The 14,592-nt window shown below is 44.0% G+C and overlaps 1 protein-coding gene and 1 non-coding gene across 2 annotated transcripts; both read right to left on the reverse strand.

The window, feature by feature from the left end:
* Nucleotides 1–152: 152 nt before the first annotated feature.
* LOC110498656 (Krueppel-like factor luna) lies at nucleotides 153–13,972 on the reverse strand. Its single transcript, XM_036954340.1, has 8 exons — nucleotides 13,472–13,972; nucleotides 10,077–10,186; nucleotides 9,732–9,843; nucleotides 9,405–9,559; nucleotides 6,523–6,613; nucleotides 6,124–6,248; nucleotides 2,771–2,864; nucleotides 153–2,345 (listed from the first exon to the last, which is right to left on the reverse strand). The coding sequence occupies exons 1-8, from the start codon at nucleotides 13,767–13,769 to the stop codon at nucleotides 1,366–1,368; spliced, it is 1,965 nt and encodes a 654-aa protein (XP_036810235.1). The 5' UTR covers nucleotides 13,770–13,972; the 3' UTR covers nucleotides 153–1,365.
* Nucleotides 596–668, reverse strand: trnak-cuu. The gene has a single exon. It is a non-coding gene; the product is annotated as a tRNA-Lys (tRNA).
* Nucleotides 13,973–14,592: the final 620 nt, after the last annotated feature.

Genomic DNA, 14,592 nt, shown 5'->3' on the forward strand with positions numbered 1-14,592 from the left:
ATATACATGTTTACCTTCTGAAAAGGTTTAGTTTTTGAAAGGGAAGTGTAGGAATGTATTGAACTGTAATGATGACAAATGATGGGTACAAAAATAAATATAAACTAATAATATCGAAACAAAAAAAGAGTACCAAAGAAATACTACAGTTGATAATGTTACGTGTGCGACTCCTTAGGTTTATTAACACAATTATTTACTCCAACGCTGCGGAGCAGAGTGGCGCAGCGGAAGCGTGCTGGGCCCATAACCCAGAGGTCGATGGATCGAAACCATCCTCTGCTAACCTTTTTCACCAACATGGATTGTGGTATATTTATTCATCATGTAATGGCGTATGTTATGTTATGTTAATTATATTTTTAAGGGAAGCGATAGAAAAATGAACCTAGCTACCTGACTTGCTCTATCCACATCGCTCTGGCCAAACGCCACGCCCACTAGCGTTTATTTTCCACGATGAATGTATGGAGTACGAAGCGATAGCTAATGCAGCGTAATTAAAACAAAAGTACAAAAAATACAGTACAACAAAGTACAACAAAAGTGCTAAAAATATGCTTTTTTTCATTTCAAAGGTTTAAAGAAAAAACAGCGCCCAACGTGGGGCTCGAACCCACGACCCTGAGATTAAGAGTCTCATGCTCTACCGACTGAGCTAGCCGGGCCTATCAGTAGACTGTATTTGCAGATGATTTTGAAAGCAGGGCGGGAAAGTCTGAAAATAAAATGTTGCCACATTGCGGTTGCATTTAGTATTACATAGTGACTTGGCCCCAATAACAAAAGCTGATTTTCAAACGAACCTGCTGGTCTCACAAAAGAACAGAATAGTTCATAATCGATGCGAATATTTAGTACTACCTTATTGTGTTAAGAAAATATGTTTATTTTGATGTCACTGTCTGTGGCCACATTACTTGCTATTGCATGACGGACGCAGATTGGCAATTATTAAGGACGTCAAATCTTGCAAATTAAAAAAAGTTTACCTAATAATATAAAAAAATACATGTCTTGGAACACATTTGTTCATATAATATGCACATGATATTCGATATTAATTCCACATTTCATTTTCAAATAAAGATACTTTATCTAATAATCGCCTAACATAGTTACTTTAACTACTGTAACAACGATCTGGAGCTGAACAGAGGAAAAAAGTGTCACCTGTAAAGACAACTTTCTGCTAATCCCTTCTACATTTCCTTTATATTGTAGTGTTTGTTTTGGAGGTTTGGGGGGTTGTCCGTCTCACATCATTACGATTAGAATGAATTCCCGTTGATGTCTGTGTCAGCAATATTCTATCGTAGATTTTAGAACCATGTCCGTCCAGCCTACTGATTCTAATTTTATGCCTCACACCCCTTCTCCCCCATCTCCACAGACTGACTGCTGGTGTGTCTTGAGGTTGCATATCCAGGCGAAGCGCTTCCCACAGTGGCTACAGGCAAAGGGTTTCTCCCCCGTGTGGACCCTCTGGTGCTTCTTCAGGTTGCCAGCCTCGGAGAACATCTTCCCACAGGTGGCACACCTGAACGGCTTCTCCCCTGTGTGTACCCTCTGGTGAGCCTCCAGGTTGGACTGACCGGTGAAGGCCTTACCGCAGGCTCGGCACACGTAGCTCTTTCTCCTCCCGGCCGCATCGCAGTGCTGCTGGGCCAGCTGGGCTGCCTGCTGCCCAGCCAGGGTCACCTCGATGTGGGCAAAGCCTTTGGCCGTGGTCCCTCTTCCTGGTGGTAGACCTACCAGGGAGTGAAGGGATTGGGAAGACATACCGGTACTAGTAGTGTTGGTGGTGGAGGTAGTTGGGTTTTCTGGGTGAGTCTGTTGTAGCTGCTGTGCTCTGAGACGTCGTTGAAGCTGCCGCTGATGTGCTTGTTGAGACGCTCTCAAAATGGCTGCCCTGCTCCATGTGGGATGCCCCTGGATGCCCCCACCCACATCCAGAGTGGCTGTTTGTACTCCCTGATGCCCAGAGAAAGGCACACCCTCCCCTGTGGGCCTCGCTGAGAGGAGCTGGGGCTTAGGCTCTGGGTCGACTATGAGGCAGTCTGGGTCAGTGTCCGTAGTGTCGTCGGTGTAGGAGCACGAGGGCCCACCGGAGGGCGATGTTGATGCCGATGTGTCTGGGGCCCAGCGCGTGAAGAAGGTCTCCAGCTCAAACAGTGAGTACTCAGAGCTTAGCGTGTTGGCTGCTCTCTGCTTGCTGAGCTGCTGTGTGGTCTGGGTTGGAGTTGTGTTGTCTGGTGCTCCCTTGGGTATATTGGCTTTATTACCTAGGCTCGCTGTGGGACTGGTGGTTCCAATACCTTTTTGTGAGGAAGACTCCCCAGTACCTGGAGAAAGATCATAGAAAAGGTGCATGTTTATTGTAAATACTAGTTGAGACGCTCATTCTGAGTTAAAAGACATGGTAAATGATGATAAGCTAGAGAGGGCTTTTACATGTACACTTTGGTAATGGTTTCCCAAACTCGGTCCTGGGGTCCCCCCTGGGTGCATGTTTTGGCAAAAACCAACACGGGCACCCAGGGGGGACCCCAAGACCCAAGTTTGGAAAACCCTGATTTAGCAGACACTCTTATCCAAGGCGACTTACAGTTAGTGCATTCAACTTAAAGGGGGGCTGAACTGGCCTCGTTTCCCTCATTAAGAAAATAGCTTTTAGTAAACTGTTATAAGTGAGTAGCTCAGTGACACTGTCTGGTGGGCGCCGACACAGTTGTCATGCATTCCTGGTTTATTTTCATTCTCCACTTACACTCTGCTGTCAGGTCAGGTCCTCCTGCTGCTGTGATACTTCCCAGGTTCTGTTCCAGTCTTAGTGTTGATGGAGTTGATTCAGGAGCTGCAGGCTAGGAAGAGGAGAGGAGAAAGAGCCTATGAGATAAACTAAACACTAGATAGATAGCGATCAGCAAAACGCATCACTGCCTGCCCTCCAGGACACCTACAGCACAGGGTGTCACAGAAAAGCCAAGAAGATCATCAAGGACCTCAGCCACCCGAGCCACGCCCTGTTCATCCCTCTACCATCTAGAAGATCATCAAGGACCTCAGCCACCCGAGCCACGCCCTGTTCATCCCTCTACCATCTAGAAGGCGGAGACAGTACAGGTGCATCAAAGCTGGGACTGAGAGACTGAAAACTAGCTTCTATCTCCAGGCCATCAGACTGTTAAACTGTCACCACTAACCGGCCTTCGCCCAGTACCATGCCCTGAACCTTAGTGACTGTTACTAGCTGGCTACCTCCCGGTACTAGAACCCTGCACCTTGGAGACTGCTGCCCTATGTGCATAGTCATTGAACACTGGTCACTTGAATAATGTTTACATACTGTTTTACCCACTTCATATGTCTATACACACCATCATATACATATATATATTTATATTCTGGACTGTGATATTGCTCCTTCTAATATTTGTATATTTCTTAATCCCTTTCTTTTTCTTTTGGGGAATTTTACATTCACGTTTTTCTTTGTATTTTGTTAGGTATTACTGTACTGTTGGAGCTAGAAACATAAGCATTGCGCTACATCCGCGATAACATCTTCTAAATATTTGTACGCGACAAATGAAATTCGATTTAATTTAGAGGTGTTGCTGTAATATTCTGTTGCACCCCCTTTTGCCCTCAGAACAGCCTCAATTCGTCAGGGCATGGACTCTACAAGGTGTGGAAAGCATTCCACAGGGATGCTGGCCCATGTTGACTCCAATGCTTCCCACAGTTGTGTCAAGTTGGCTGGTAGTGGATCTCTACTCGCTCCATCTCATCCCACAGATCCTCACTTGGATTGAGATCTGGTGACTGGGCAGGCCACTGCAATAAGTTGAATTCACTGTCATGTTTGTGGAACCATTCCTGGACAATCCTAGTCTTGTGGCAATTCGCAGATTGATACATTGTTGCCATGAACGGGATGTGCCCGATTGTATACTCAGTGTACTGTAAATCAAAAATATATTTAGGAAAGTCTAATTCACCGTTTTGACTTCCGTAGCAATAAATAATAATTCATTAAAGTGAGTAAATTTGTTAAAGACATGTTCCGGTACTGGCGAGTATATAGTAAGTATTTTTTAACCCTTCCGCTTTGGGCTGGATGTGTCAATGTGTAGTTCATACACGCATAATCTATGAGCAGAATAACGGTTTTACCTCAATTATCCACAAAATCCTTACTTTTCTGGAAGCTGTGTGGCGCCATTTTCCCTACATTTACCCTCACGCGGACCAGCCCCCTAGCAATTTGAATTTCATCCAATAAGCTTCAGCCCCTCGCCATTTGAGTGACAGCTAGCAAGACAGTCTCAGAGTAAAGCGAGAGAGAGCAATGACGTGGTGCACACATCTGCACATTTGTGATGTAGAACGCAATTGTCCGGGACCACTTTTGGCTCGTGGGCGCTACTTTCAGAACTACTGGCTAAAAAGTATACAAAAAAAACAGAGAATATCTTTTAAGTGATCATTATTTTGACTTCCATTTCAGGCAAATATTGTGGCTGTGATGAATGCTCTTTAACATATTGATATTGTGTCACAGTTGAGGAAATTGAATGTCCTGTGATGGAGTAATGTAATGTCAATAACCACATTCATTCATTCATCGTTTTTGCAAAGAAACATTTTAATCTTCTTTTAACATTACAAGAGAAGGACATCGATCAAAGTTTCACAGAATTGTGACACAATAGACTTATCCCTTATAAGCGTAGAGCATTTTGGACCCAAAATATTTAAAAAAATCACCCAACAAGATTTTTACACGTTTACTGCTAACAAATATTGTTACTTCAACCCATTTACTGGTTTATGGAGTATGTTGAACCTATATACCTTGGTGTTACAAGGGGAATCAAACATGCACTATTCTCACCACATATTATCATTTTCATACAGCTTTATGAGTAGAAAACAAAAAAATATGCTTATTACTATCACCAGCTTTAGGACTCCCGGAACAAAATCTAATTACTAAAAGGACTTGTCTTGATCAGATAAGAAAAGACAAAGACAAAATTACCCAGACTACACTAATCTCGGACACTCAGATTTAAAATATTGCTTGTGCGTCCACGAGAGATTTCACTAACAACCCTTCCCTAAACCCCTTTACTAATATCAACATAGTGTCTATATCACTGACCAAGAGTTATTCCTGATCATGTGACCTGACCAGAGGAAAAACTCTGGGTCCTATTTTTATCCTATAACTATCAGTTGTTTCTGGTCAGGTCAAGTGATTAGGGACAACTCCTGGCCCTAGATCAATTCTTTACCATCTGAGTTTTCAGGAGAAAAAAAACCTGGCCCTTCTCATATTGAAATAGATGGTTGATATAATACCCCGGTCCAATCTAGTAGTACTACTGCTGAGGATGATGTCGTAGTACTACTGCTGAGGATGAGGTCGTAGTACTACTGCTGAGGATGATGTCATAGTACTACTGCTGAGGATGAGGTCGTAGTACTACTGCTGAGGATGAGGTCGTAGTACTACTGCTGAGGATGATGTCGTTTCTGGTGTTTCTTCAGGTTGCTAGGGTCGGCAAAGCGTTCCCCACAGAGCGGGCAGGCGTACGGCCTCTCCCCCGTGTGAACGTTCTTGTGGATCTTAAGGTTCCAGTACTGAGAGAAGTGCTTCCCGCACACCGTGCACCCAAACGGCCGCTCGCCCGTGTGGGTTCTAAGGTGCGGTTCTAGATTCGCCGGGGAGGAGAACCCTTTACCGCAGAACTTGCAGAGGTATGCTTTCTTCCTTACCACTTTCTTCCTCCCGCATTTGTACGTCTCCTGACCCCCCTGTGCCTCATCCGACCCCCCCATTCCGACATCATAACCAGCCATGTCTGACCCCTCTCTAGAACCCATAGAACCTGAGAAGCTTCCGGAGCCTTCTACAGTGAAACCCCTGTGCTGACCCATCTCAGAGCCAGCAGGCCCCATCCTCCCTCCCATGATCAGCATGCCTGGGCCTGCTGGGTAGGACAGGTTGAGGGAGGATGGCCCTGGGACGCTAACGTCACCACTACCACCACTGCCCCCATTGGTCCACAGCGGAAGGGGGTGGCTCTCGTACGACACACGGCCATAGCTGACCTCCGTGGTGTGGTGCCTGGTCGGCCCGGGGTGGTGGTGGGTGTGGTCTGGGGGTGAGGTGTGGTGGGTGGCTTCCAGGGGTAATGCTCCTCCTCTGTAGTCGTCTCTACTGGACTCCTCCGGCCCTTGAGAAGAGAACACAGCGTCACAATCACACCACTGGCTGTTGTTGAAATCAATGGGAGAACTAAACTTGTGGAATGTCAATGCCATTAGAACATGTTTTCAAAGCTTTATGCTCTGGAACAGGCAGGGATGGATGCAACAGTGTAGTCTTCACATGGGATCTAACTAGCCTTGTGTCATAGGTCTAAACCCTTGATTATCAAGCCCTGCTGTTAGCGCCACTACCCACTTTAACCACACACACAGCCCTCCACCCCTGTAGTCTCCACTCACCCTCCTGGATGCTGAGTCCTCCACCCCGTGGGTCCAGATCCTCCACCTTGATCAGCAGGATGTCAGGGTCTCTGTCCTCCACCGCTGCAGACTGGAAACACAGGGACGGACCAGGAATTAGGCATCACAATTACTATTATGCAAAGAATCGTAACTGTGTGACTTGAATAAATCTATGGACCAACGGATTACAAATTGTGTACATCTTACATGCATGCAACAAGTATCTTATGTAGCTACAGAGGTTTATATGCATCTTGTTGCATCATTTGACTGGTGAATGGATGTCTGTTACTCAGAACCTCTTAATACAGGACATCTCCAATGAAATATAGTGGCTATAGTGACCTTATGGTTTGAGTGATAACATTATTTAACAAAGATTAAGTGACCTAGAATTTACTGGAAGATTAACAAAACGTGTGTCTCGCTCAATAATGATTAATCAAATATTAGCTATTTATGAGTGTTCTTGCAGGTGGTGGGAGATATGTGTGTGTGACAGACTTGTAAAGCAGCCCCAGAAGAGCTTTTCTTATTGGATAATTGTTTGAATCACTTCAGCTTTCCTTTGTCTTGCCTATTCATTTCAATAATGACAGGAACCTCAGTGTAAGGAATGTATTTTATTCATAATAGTTCCATATGTAGAAAAAAACAAAAAAACAGAGGCATTGTAATACATGATTATTATTTAGGGGAAAGATTGTTATAGTAAATAAACTGCCACTCATTCATAAACTGGCATTAAATAACTTATTAAAAAGTGAATCTGTCCACTTAGATATACAGAACCATTTTAAATATGTACACAAAGAACCAGCATCATCCTCTCCAGATTTACATTTTATGGTTGACATTTACCATGAATACCTTAAATCGGTAGCTTCTTTTGGACCAAATTCACCCTTCCTTAGTCCACTGATATGAAATGTCTTATGTACATAATCAAAACCACCTCTCATACCCAAAAACATTTCCACGCGTGCCCACCTATCACAGGGGCACCTGTGAGTTGTGATTCATGATGACTGACACTAGATCATTGTTCATTTTGTCTGCCAAATGGTAGGTCACCCCTGATTCATTTTTAAGCATAAGGTTGAGACCTCCTGGCTAGAAACAGTCTGGTTTCTAAAACACAGTGGAAACTTGATTAGCTTAATGGAGTAAGGAAAACTAAAAAATATATATTTTATTTGACCTTTATTTAACTAGGCAAGTCAGTTAAGAACAAATTCTTATTTTCAATGACGGCCTAGGAACAGTGGGTTAACTGCCTGTTCAGGGGCAGAACAACAGATTTGTACCTTGTCAGCTCGGGGGTTTGAACTTCCGGTTACTAGTCCAACGCTCTAACCACTAGGCTACCCTGCCACCCCTGCTCTATGTGATGAGTTTACTGCTTAATAAGTAAGTTAGGGTCCCGACCCTGCTCTAGGTGATGCTAATTTGTATTCATTAGGATCTCCACTAGCTGCTGCCCAGGGAGGGCAAAACAGGATTAAAACAATTAACATCACAAACTATAATATAAAAAAACAATACATCACACAACACATTATTACACCACTACACATCCACAATATTACAATGCATACGTGAGTAGAGTGTGTTAGCATATTAGAGTGTGTTAACGTGTTAGCATATGTGCTTGTCTCTTCACAGTCCACACTGTGCCATAAGGTGTTGTTTTATCTGATACAGAAAAAATAAAAGATTTAACTGCTCGCTTGAGTTACTTTGATGTGGAAGAGAGTTCCATGTAGTCAGCTGTCTGAACGGACAGTTTGGTGCCTTCAACATGTCAATACCGCTCATAAAAGACAAGTAGGGATGCAGTCAATCTCTCCTCGGCATTGAGTCAGGACAGATTGACATGCATGTTGTTGATATTAACGCTCAGCGTACATTTAAGGGCCAGCCGTACTGCTCGGTTCTAGGTCAACTGTAATTTGCCTATGTTCTTCTTTGTGGCACCTGACCATATGAGTGGGCAGTAGTGCAGGTGGGATAAAACTAGGACTCGTGTCCGGGGGATATACGTCTGGATGGTTCCTCTCGTGGTGGGTCTTGAGGTTCCGAATCCAGGCGAATCCTTTCCCACAGAGCTCACAGTGGAAGGGTTTCTCCCCTGTATGGACCCTCTGGTGCTTCTTCAGGTTGCCAGCCTCGGAGAACATCTTCCCACAGGTGTTGCATCTGAACGGCCTCTCCCCTGTGTGGGTCCTCAGGTGGATCTCTACTTTCTTGGGCCGGTTGAACGCCTTGCCGCAGAAGTTGCAGATGAACAGTTTCTCCCGGGCACTGGTCCTGTGGGGGACCTTGCCGTCCCTCGTCAGGGGGAAACCAGTGTTGCCGCCGCCAGTGTTTCTGCCCCCGCCACCGTGTGTCCACCCGTTCGCGTCAGAAGTCGACGGCATCGCAATGTCATTGGAGTGAGATTGTGATGGGGCGGTCATGTTGCCATGGTTACCCTGGAACCTGCCTCCTCCCCCAAACATTGCAGACATTCCACTGTCGCGACCCCACTTCTCCAGAGGCGCCTTTCCATCCTCCTCCTCCGAGTCGACGTTCAGAACCTCCTCTCGGCTCCCCGGGAGATGGCGGTGGACGGTGACCGAAGCAGGAAGTGCACGGCGGTGCCCGGACTGAAAAGACGCAGCAGCCTCGGCGACTGTGCTGTACGAACAAGATGGCTGCCCAGCCCCAGCCGCCTCTGCCTGGTTACGCTCATTAAAGAACGAGCCCAGCTGCCCCAGACCGTCCCCTCTGTCGTCATCAGCACTGTACATATCAAACGCAGCAGGGTGGGGTTGGTGCAGCAGTCCTGCGTGTTGGGGTTCACAGTCAGACTTAAGGAGAGGTGCCGAGCCACTGACCTCCACACGGTGCCTGTTCCTGGGGCCCTGCTGCTGCTCGGGGTGCTGAGGCTGGCTGAGCTGCTCTGGGCCATGGGCTGAAGTGGGTGGATGGGATGTGGAGTCCCCAGGGCCAGTTCTATCGCTGCCTCCACGAGGTCCACACTCCACCACTCCTGGAGGAGAGAGGAAGGTTGATGAGAGCAAGTTAATGGTTAACTCAAGTCAAAGGTATGGCCAGGTTGAGTAGTGTGAGAATGGAGTGTTGATGTTGAGCAAATGCATGGGGTGAGTAATTGCAATATCTGCAACACAGCAACCAAAGTTGAGACGGACTAACACACTCACCGTCCTCTCCAATCAGTGGTACGTCGTCTGCCTCCGCGTCTCCAAGGGGATCCTCCATCCTCTCCTCTTTGACCAGCAGAGACTCAGGCTCCACAAGCTGCAGATCTGGCGACTGGAAGATCGAAAAGTCGGGAATTAACCGCATAAATATACACCACAACATGGTTGATAATGACCTTCTGGTGACTGATGCTGCCAAGTGCTCAAAATGGTTCAAATGGGCCATTGTGTACTGTAGGACTATGCTATAATGGAATATAATGGTGAGCAACCAAGTATATATTTTTTCTTGAAGTGTGTAAGACCTTGACAACCAGTATTACAGTTTTGGTTTCTTGAACTTACCTTGTCTCGGATGGGGTTGGGATGCATCTGAGGACTGTTGTGATCATTACTGGCTCCAGGGCCTCCTGACCACATCCCCATGTGATCTAGTTGTATGTCGTAGACACCACCTACGATTAAAAAATAAATAAATCAACTTACTTGTAAAAGAAATTGCCGGTTGACTCGAGCCCACATTGGCCTAGATGAGCTTTGTCAGATTTGAATGACCAAAACAAAGGTGGGTCCCAATGACTGTATACAGTGAGTGTGCAAAACATTAGGAACATGCTCTTTTCATGAGGCTGACCAGGTGAATCCAGGTGAAAGCTATGATCCCTTATTGATGTCACCTGTTAAACCCACTTCAATCTGTGTAGATGAAGGTGAGGAGACAGGTTAAAGGGAGGATTTTTTTGTAAGCCTTCAGACAATTGAGACATGGATTTTGCCATTTAGAGGATGAATGGGCAAGACAAAATATTGAAGTGCCTTTGAACAGGGTATGGTAGTAGGTGCCAGGCGCAACGGTTTGAGTGTGTCAAGAACTGCAACGCTGCTGGGTTTTTCACACTCAACAGTTTCCTGTGTGTATCAAGAATGGTCCACCACCAAAAGGATATCCAGCCAACGACATGCCAGTGGTCAAAAACGGGTCATTGATGAAAGAGGACAAAGGAGGTTGACACGAATTGTGCAGAGAAACAGACAGTTCACTACAACATTGGTGCCCAAAGACCCATAAGAGAATGTACAACTCGTTGGTCCGTGACACGAATGGGGTATGGCAGCTGACGACCTTACAGAGTTCCACTTCTCTCAGCAAAATAAAAGAAACTGTGGTTGCAGTGGGCTAAGGAACGAAAACACTGGAGAATTGGAAAAACATTGCCTGGTTGGATGAATCATGGTTCCTGCTGTTTCACACTGAGGAGAGGCCTACGGTATGGAGAAAACCACGAGTACATGCATCCATCATGCCAAGTGTCAACAATACAGGCTGGAGGTGATATGATGGTGTGGGGTGTGTTTTCATGGCACACATTGGGCCCCTTGATAAAAGTGGAGCAACGTTTGAATGCCACAGAATATCTGAACATCGTCGCCAATCAGATGCATCCCTTCATGGCAGCAGTGTATCCATCTGTGAATAGATTTTTTTCCAGCAGGATAATGCCCCATGCCACAAGGCTAGGATTGTCCAGGAATGGTTCCACGAACATGACAGCGAATTCAGCTTACTGCAGGAAGGTGTTCCTGTTTTGTACACTCAGTGAAGGTGACCCCAATGACTGTATATGTGGCCCGAATGGGGGGAAAAAGTCAATATTACACAAGTTGATGGTTTTCCAGTAGGGCTGGGCGTAAAACGTAAAAATGTTGACTAACCTCTATAACGCTATTTTAATGTTTGATTTGTTACATTAAATTATTCCGTAATGACAAAAAAATTATGGCAATCATCAGTTTCCTAACTGCCGATAAAAATGCATAACAGCTGAAAACTGCTAGCTAACTAACTTTCTAGCACAAGTCAACAACTACGGGTGGTCAAGGGTTTTGTTTAGAAAGGATACAGCTTGTCAACAGCAGGTTAGGAGAATTAACATAGCAGGTTAGGAGAATTAGGTTAAGGTTAAGAAAACAGTTAGGGCAGGGGTCTCCAACTTTTTTTTAACATGAGCTACTTTTTTTTGTTGATAGCTTTCTTATTGGCACAGTCTTCACTTCTTTACCCTGCAACCCCAGATCCTTGGTGTACAAGAGATGTGTTCTGTCAATATACCTTGTAAAATAATGGTTATTATAAACTGGGCGGTTCGAGCCCTGAATGCTGATTGACTGAAAGCTGCGGTATATCAGACCGTATTCCACGGGTATGACAAAATATTTATTTTTACTCTTTTACTTTTCTAATTACATTGGTAACCAGTTTATAATACCAATAAGGCACCTCTGGGGTTTGTGGTATTTGACCACTATGCCACGGCTAAGGGCTGTATCCAGGCACTCTGCTTTGTGTCGTGCTTAAGCACAGCCCTTATCTGTGGTACATTGGCCATATTCCACAGACTGTCAGTTGTTTATTTAAGCAATAAGGCCTAAGAAGCCCCATAAAATTATGTTTTGTATTTTCCGAGAATTCTGTTATTTTTTTATTGTTTTGTTTATACTCTCAATATTACAATTATTCATAGAGAAACAACGAAAATGTATGTTCTGAGTCCATGTCAATGCTTAAATCCCATCAGAAGACCAATTTTTAGGTCTGGAAAAAAACCGAACAGGTTTTGATTTGAGTGCAATACCCTTTTAATTGCACATTTAGACAAAGAGGAATGTGTGAGTCTCGCGATGCCTACTGCAGCAGCACGTCATGGCAGAATTTGCAAAAAACGGCCATCCGATTGATACAAATAACCGTAATATATTTCTGTCAGGTAAGGCTAATTTGCATTTAACATTAAACGAAGTTTTTTTGGGGAAAGTCTGCCTACCCACAAGATGGTTATCATTACTAGGATCACTAACTGGCTACATACAGAGTGATAGACAAAAGCGTGCACCAAACAGACAGACGGGCAATATTTATGGAAATGAATTGGTAGATAATGTTAGGTTTGAATTTGTATGCCAATAGTGGCTAAACGGGTGAGAATGTCAACGTAGCTTTGATAGTTGTAGGGAGGAGCTTTATGTTTGGCAGTTTGCGATGGAACATGGGGGAAAAAATGCATGTACTTTCAGAATTGCTTAGCGAGCTACTTATAGGTGGGATGAGAACTACTACTGGTAGCTTGCGATCTGTCATCTACCTGTTGGAGATCCCTCGGTTAGGGTTAGCTAAATTGCTAAAAACAAAAATCAACTTTTGACTTCAATAAACCCACGAAAATCGTCCGACAAAATGCCTCGATTTTACGAAATAGAGGCATACTAAGACAACGTTAGAGTGGAAAATATACAATTATAAATTAGTGTAGGAAATTGATTAAAATCCTGGAAATTAATACTGGAAATTAACAAATAACTATGCAAATGGTAACAATTGGTCGAGTACCAGAGTGAGGCTACAAAATAGGATTTTGATTCCTATGTCATGTTCTACAAAAATGACTACTGTCAGTCGTCCTATTATTTTTGGATCTAGTTTGATAGAACAGTATAAATCAATCAGAATGGAAAAAGTCCATTAAAAACAGTTGTTTTTTTATGCACTACCCAGAAAGCATATTTATAACTTGTATTATTCAGAACCGTCATACCGTTAAAAATACAAAATAAATACTATATTGATGATATTTTGGCCATGTCACCCAGACCTATTTTCCAGTGGTGTTTTTTTATTTACTTTATCAGCAGGGGTAATCAAATAAACTAGTATCAGACATGGTATGATATTACAGTCTTCTTACCAGTTGATGAAGACGACCCTCTGAATTTTTCATTGGTGTTGATATGAACTCTGCTGTTGGGACGGCTGTTCATTGCGCTTTCCCGTAGCCTTCGTTCGGCGTAACCACGGGCCATCTTCAGCTCGAGAAGATTCAGCTTTCGCTTCAAACCTTTGTTCTCCCTTTGGCATTGTGACATTTGCAAACTTACAACCGCATAGTCGTCGTCTACCAGTTTGCAGATTTCTGCCACGGCTGCATTGGCCAATACCTCCATAATGGAAGCTAGCTGTGTCTGGAACGCAAGGCGACTCGACATTTTCGGACGACTGACTCGCGAGCACTAAAAGTCGATAAATACAGTCTCATGCGATGTATATTGGATCACGCTCACTTCAAATATCGCCAACGACAAAGTGTTTAAACGTAAATAGTGGACTAAAACCAGTAGTTTGATAGCTCTGTAGCTCCAGTTTCTTCTTATGTGCTACCAGTCTTTCGTCAGCAACAATAAAAAATATTTCCGGGTCACGGAAATTCGGAAATTTTCAAAATAAAAGTTCCCTACGTAATAGTAGAAAAGTGTAATTATCCTGTTTTTATTCACAATATATGAAACATAATTGTCTAAACATTAATAATGATTCATATTTTTCCTATTTATGGACATTTGCCATAAATGTGGGTTTTAAAAAATGTTCCAAGGTCAAATAAATGCCCCCGATACAATACATTGTATGTGAAATACATATTGGTTTATAGAGAGAACTACGTGCCGACATAAAAGTGGGGTTGGGATTACTCACCAGTGTCTGTAGAATATGATGTAATTTATATATGCCCAACAACACTTTCTACTCCACCCACTCCATTGGTCGCAATGCAATACACTATAGGCCCATAAATTACATATTGGCTAATAGAGAGAACTATTCTATGTGCCAAAGTAAAAATGGGGTTGGGATAACTCTCCATGGTCTGCAGAATCTATATATAGTGTTATTTTATGGGGACTGAGGTGTAAATACCCAGCAACACTTTCTACTCCACCCACTCCCTTCACTGCAGGCCTATAGGTGAGATTAGAGATTCTTAGGGCTGAGATCCCGTTAACGGGATCGATATGACAACAGCCAGTGAAA

Source organism: Oncorhynchus mykiss, chromosome 19 (genome assembly GCF_013265735.2).
Source record: "Oncorhynchus mykiss isolate Arlee chromosome 19, USDA_OmykA_1.1, whole genome shotgun sequence".
NCBI lineage: Eukaryota > Metazoa > Chordata > Actinopteri > Salmoniformes > Salmonidae > Oncorhynchus > Oncorhynchus mykiss.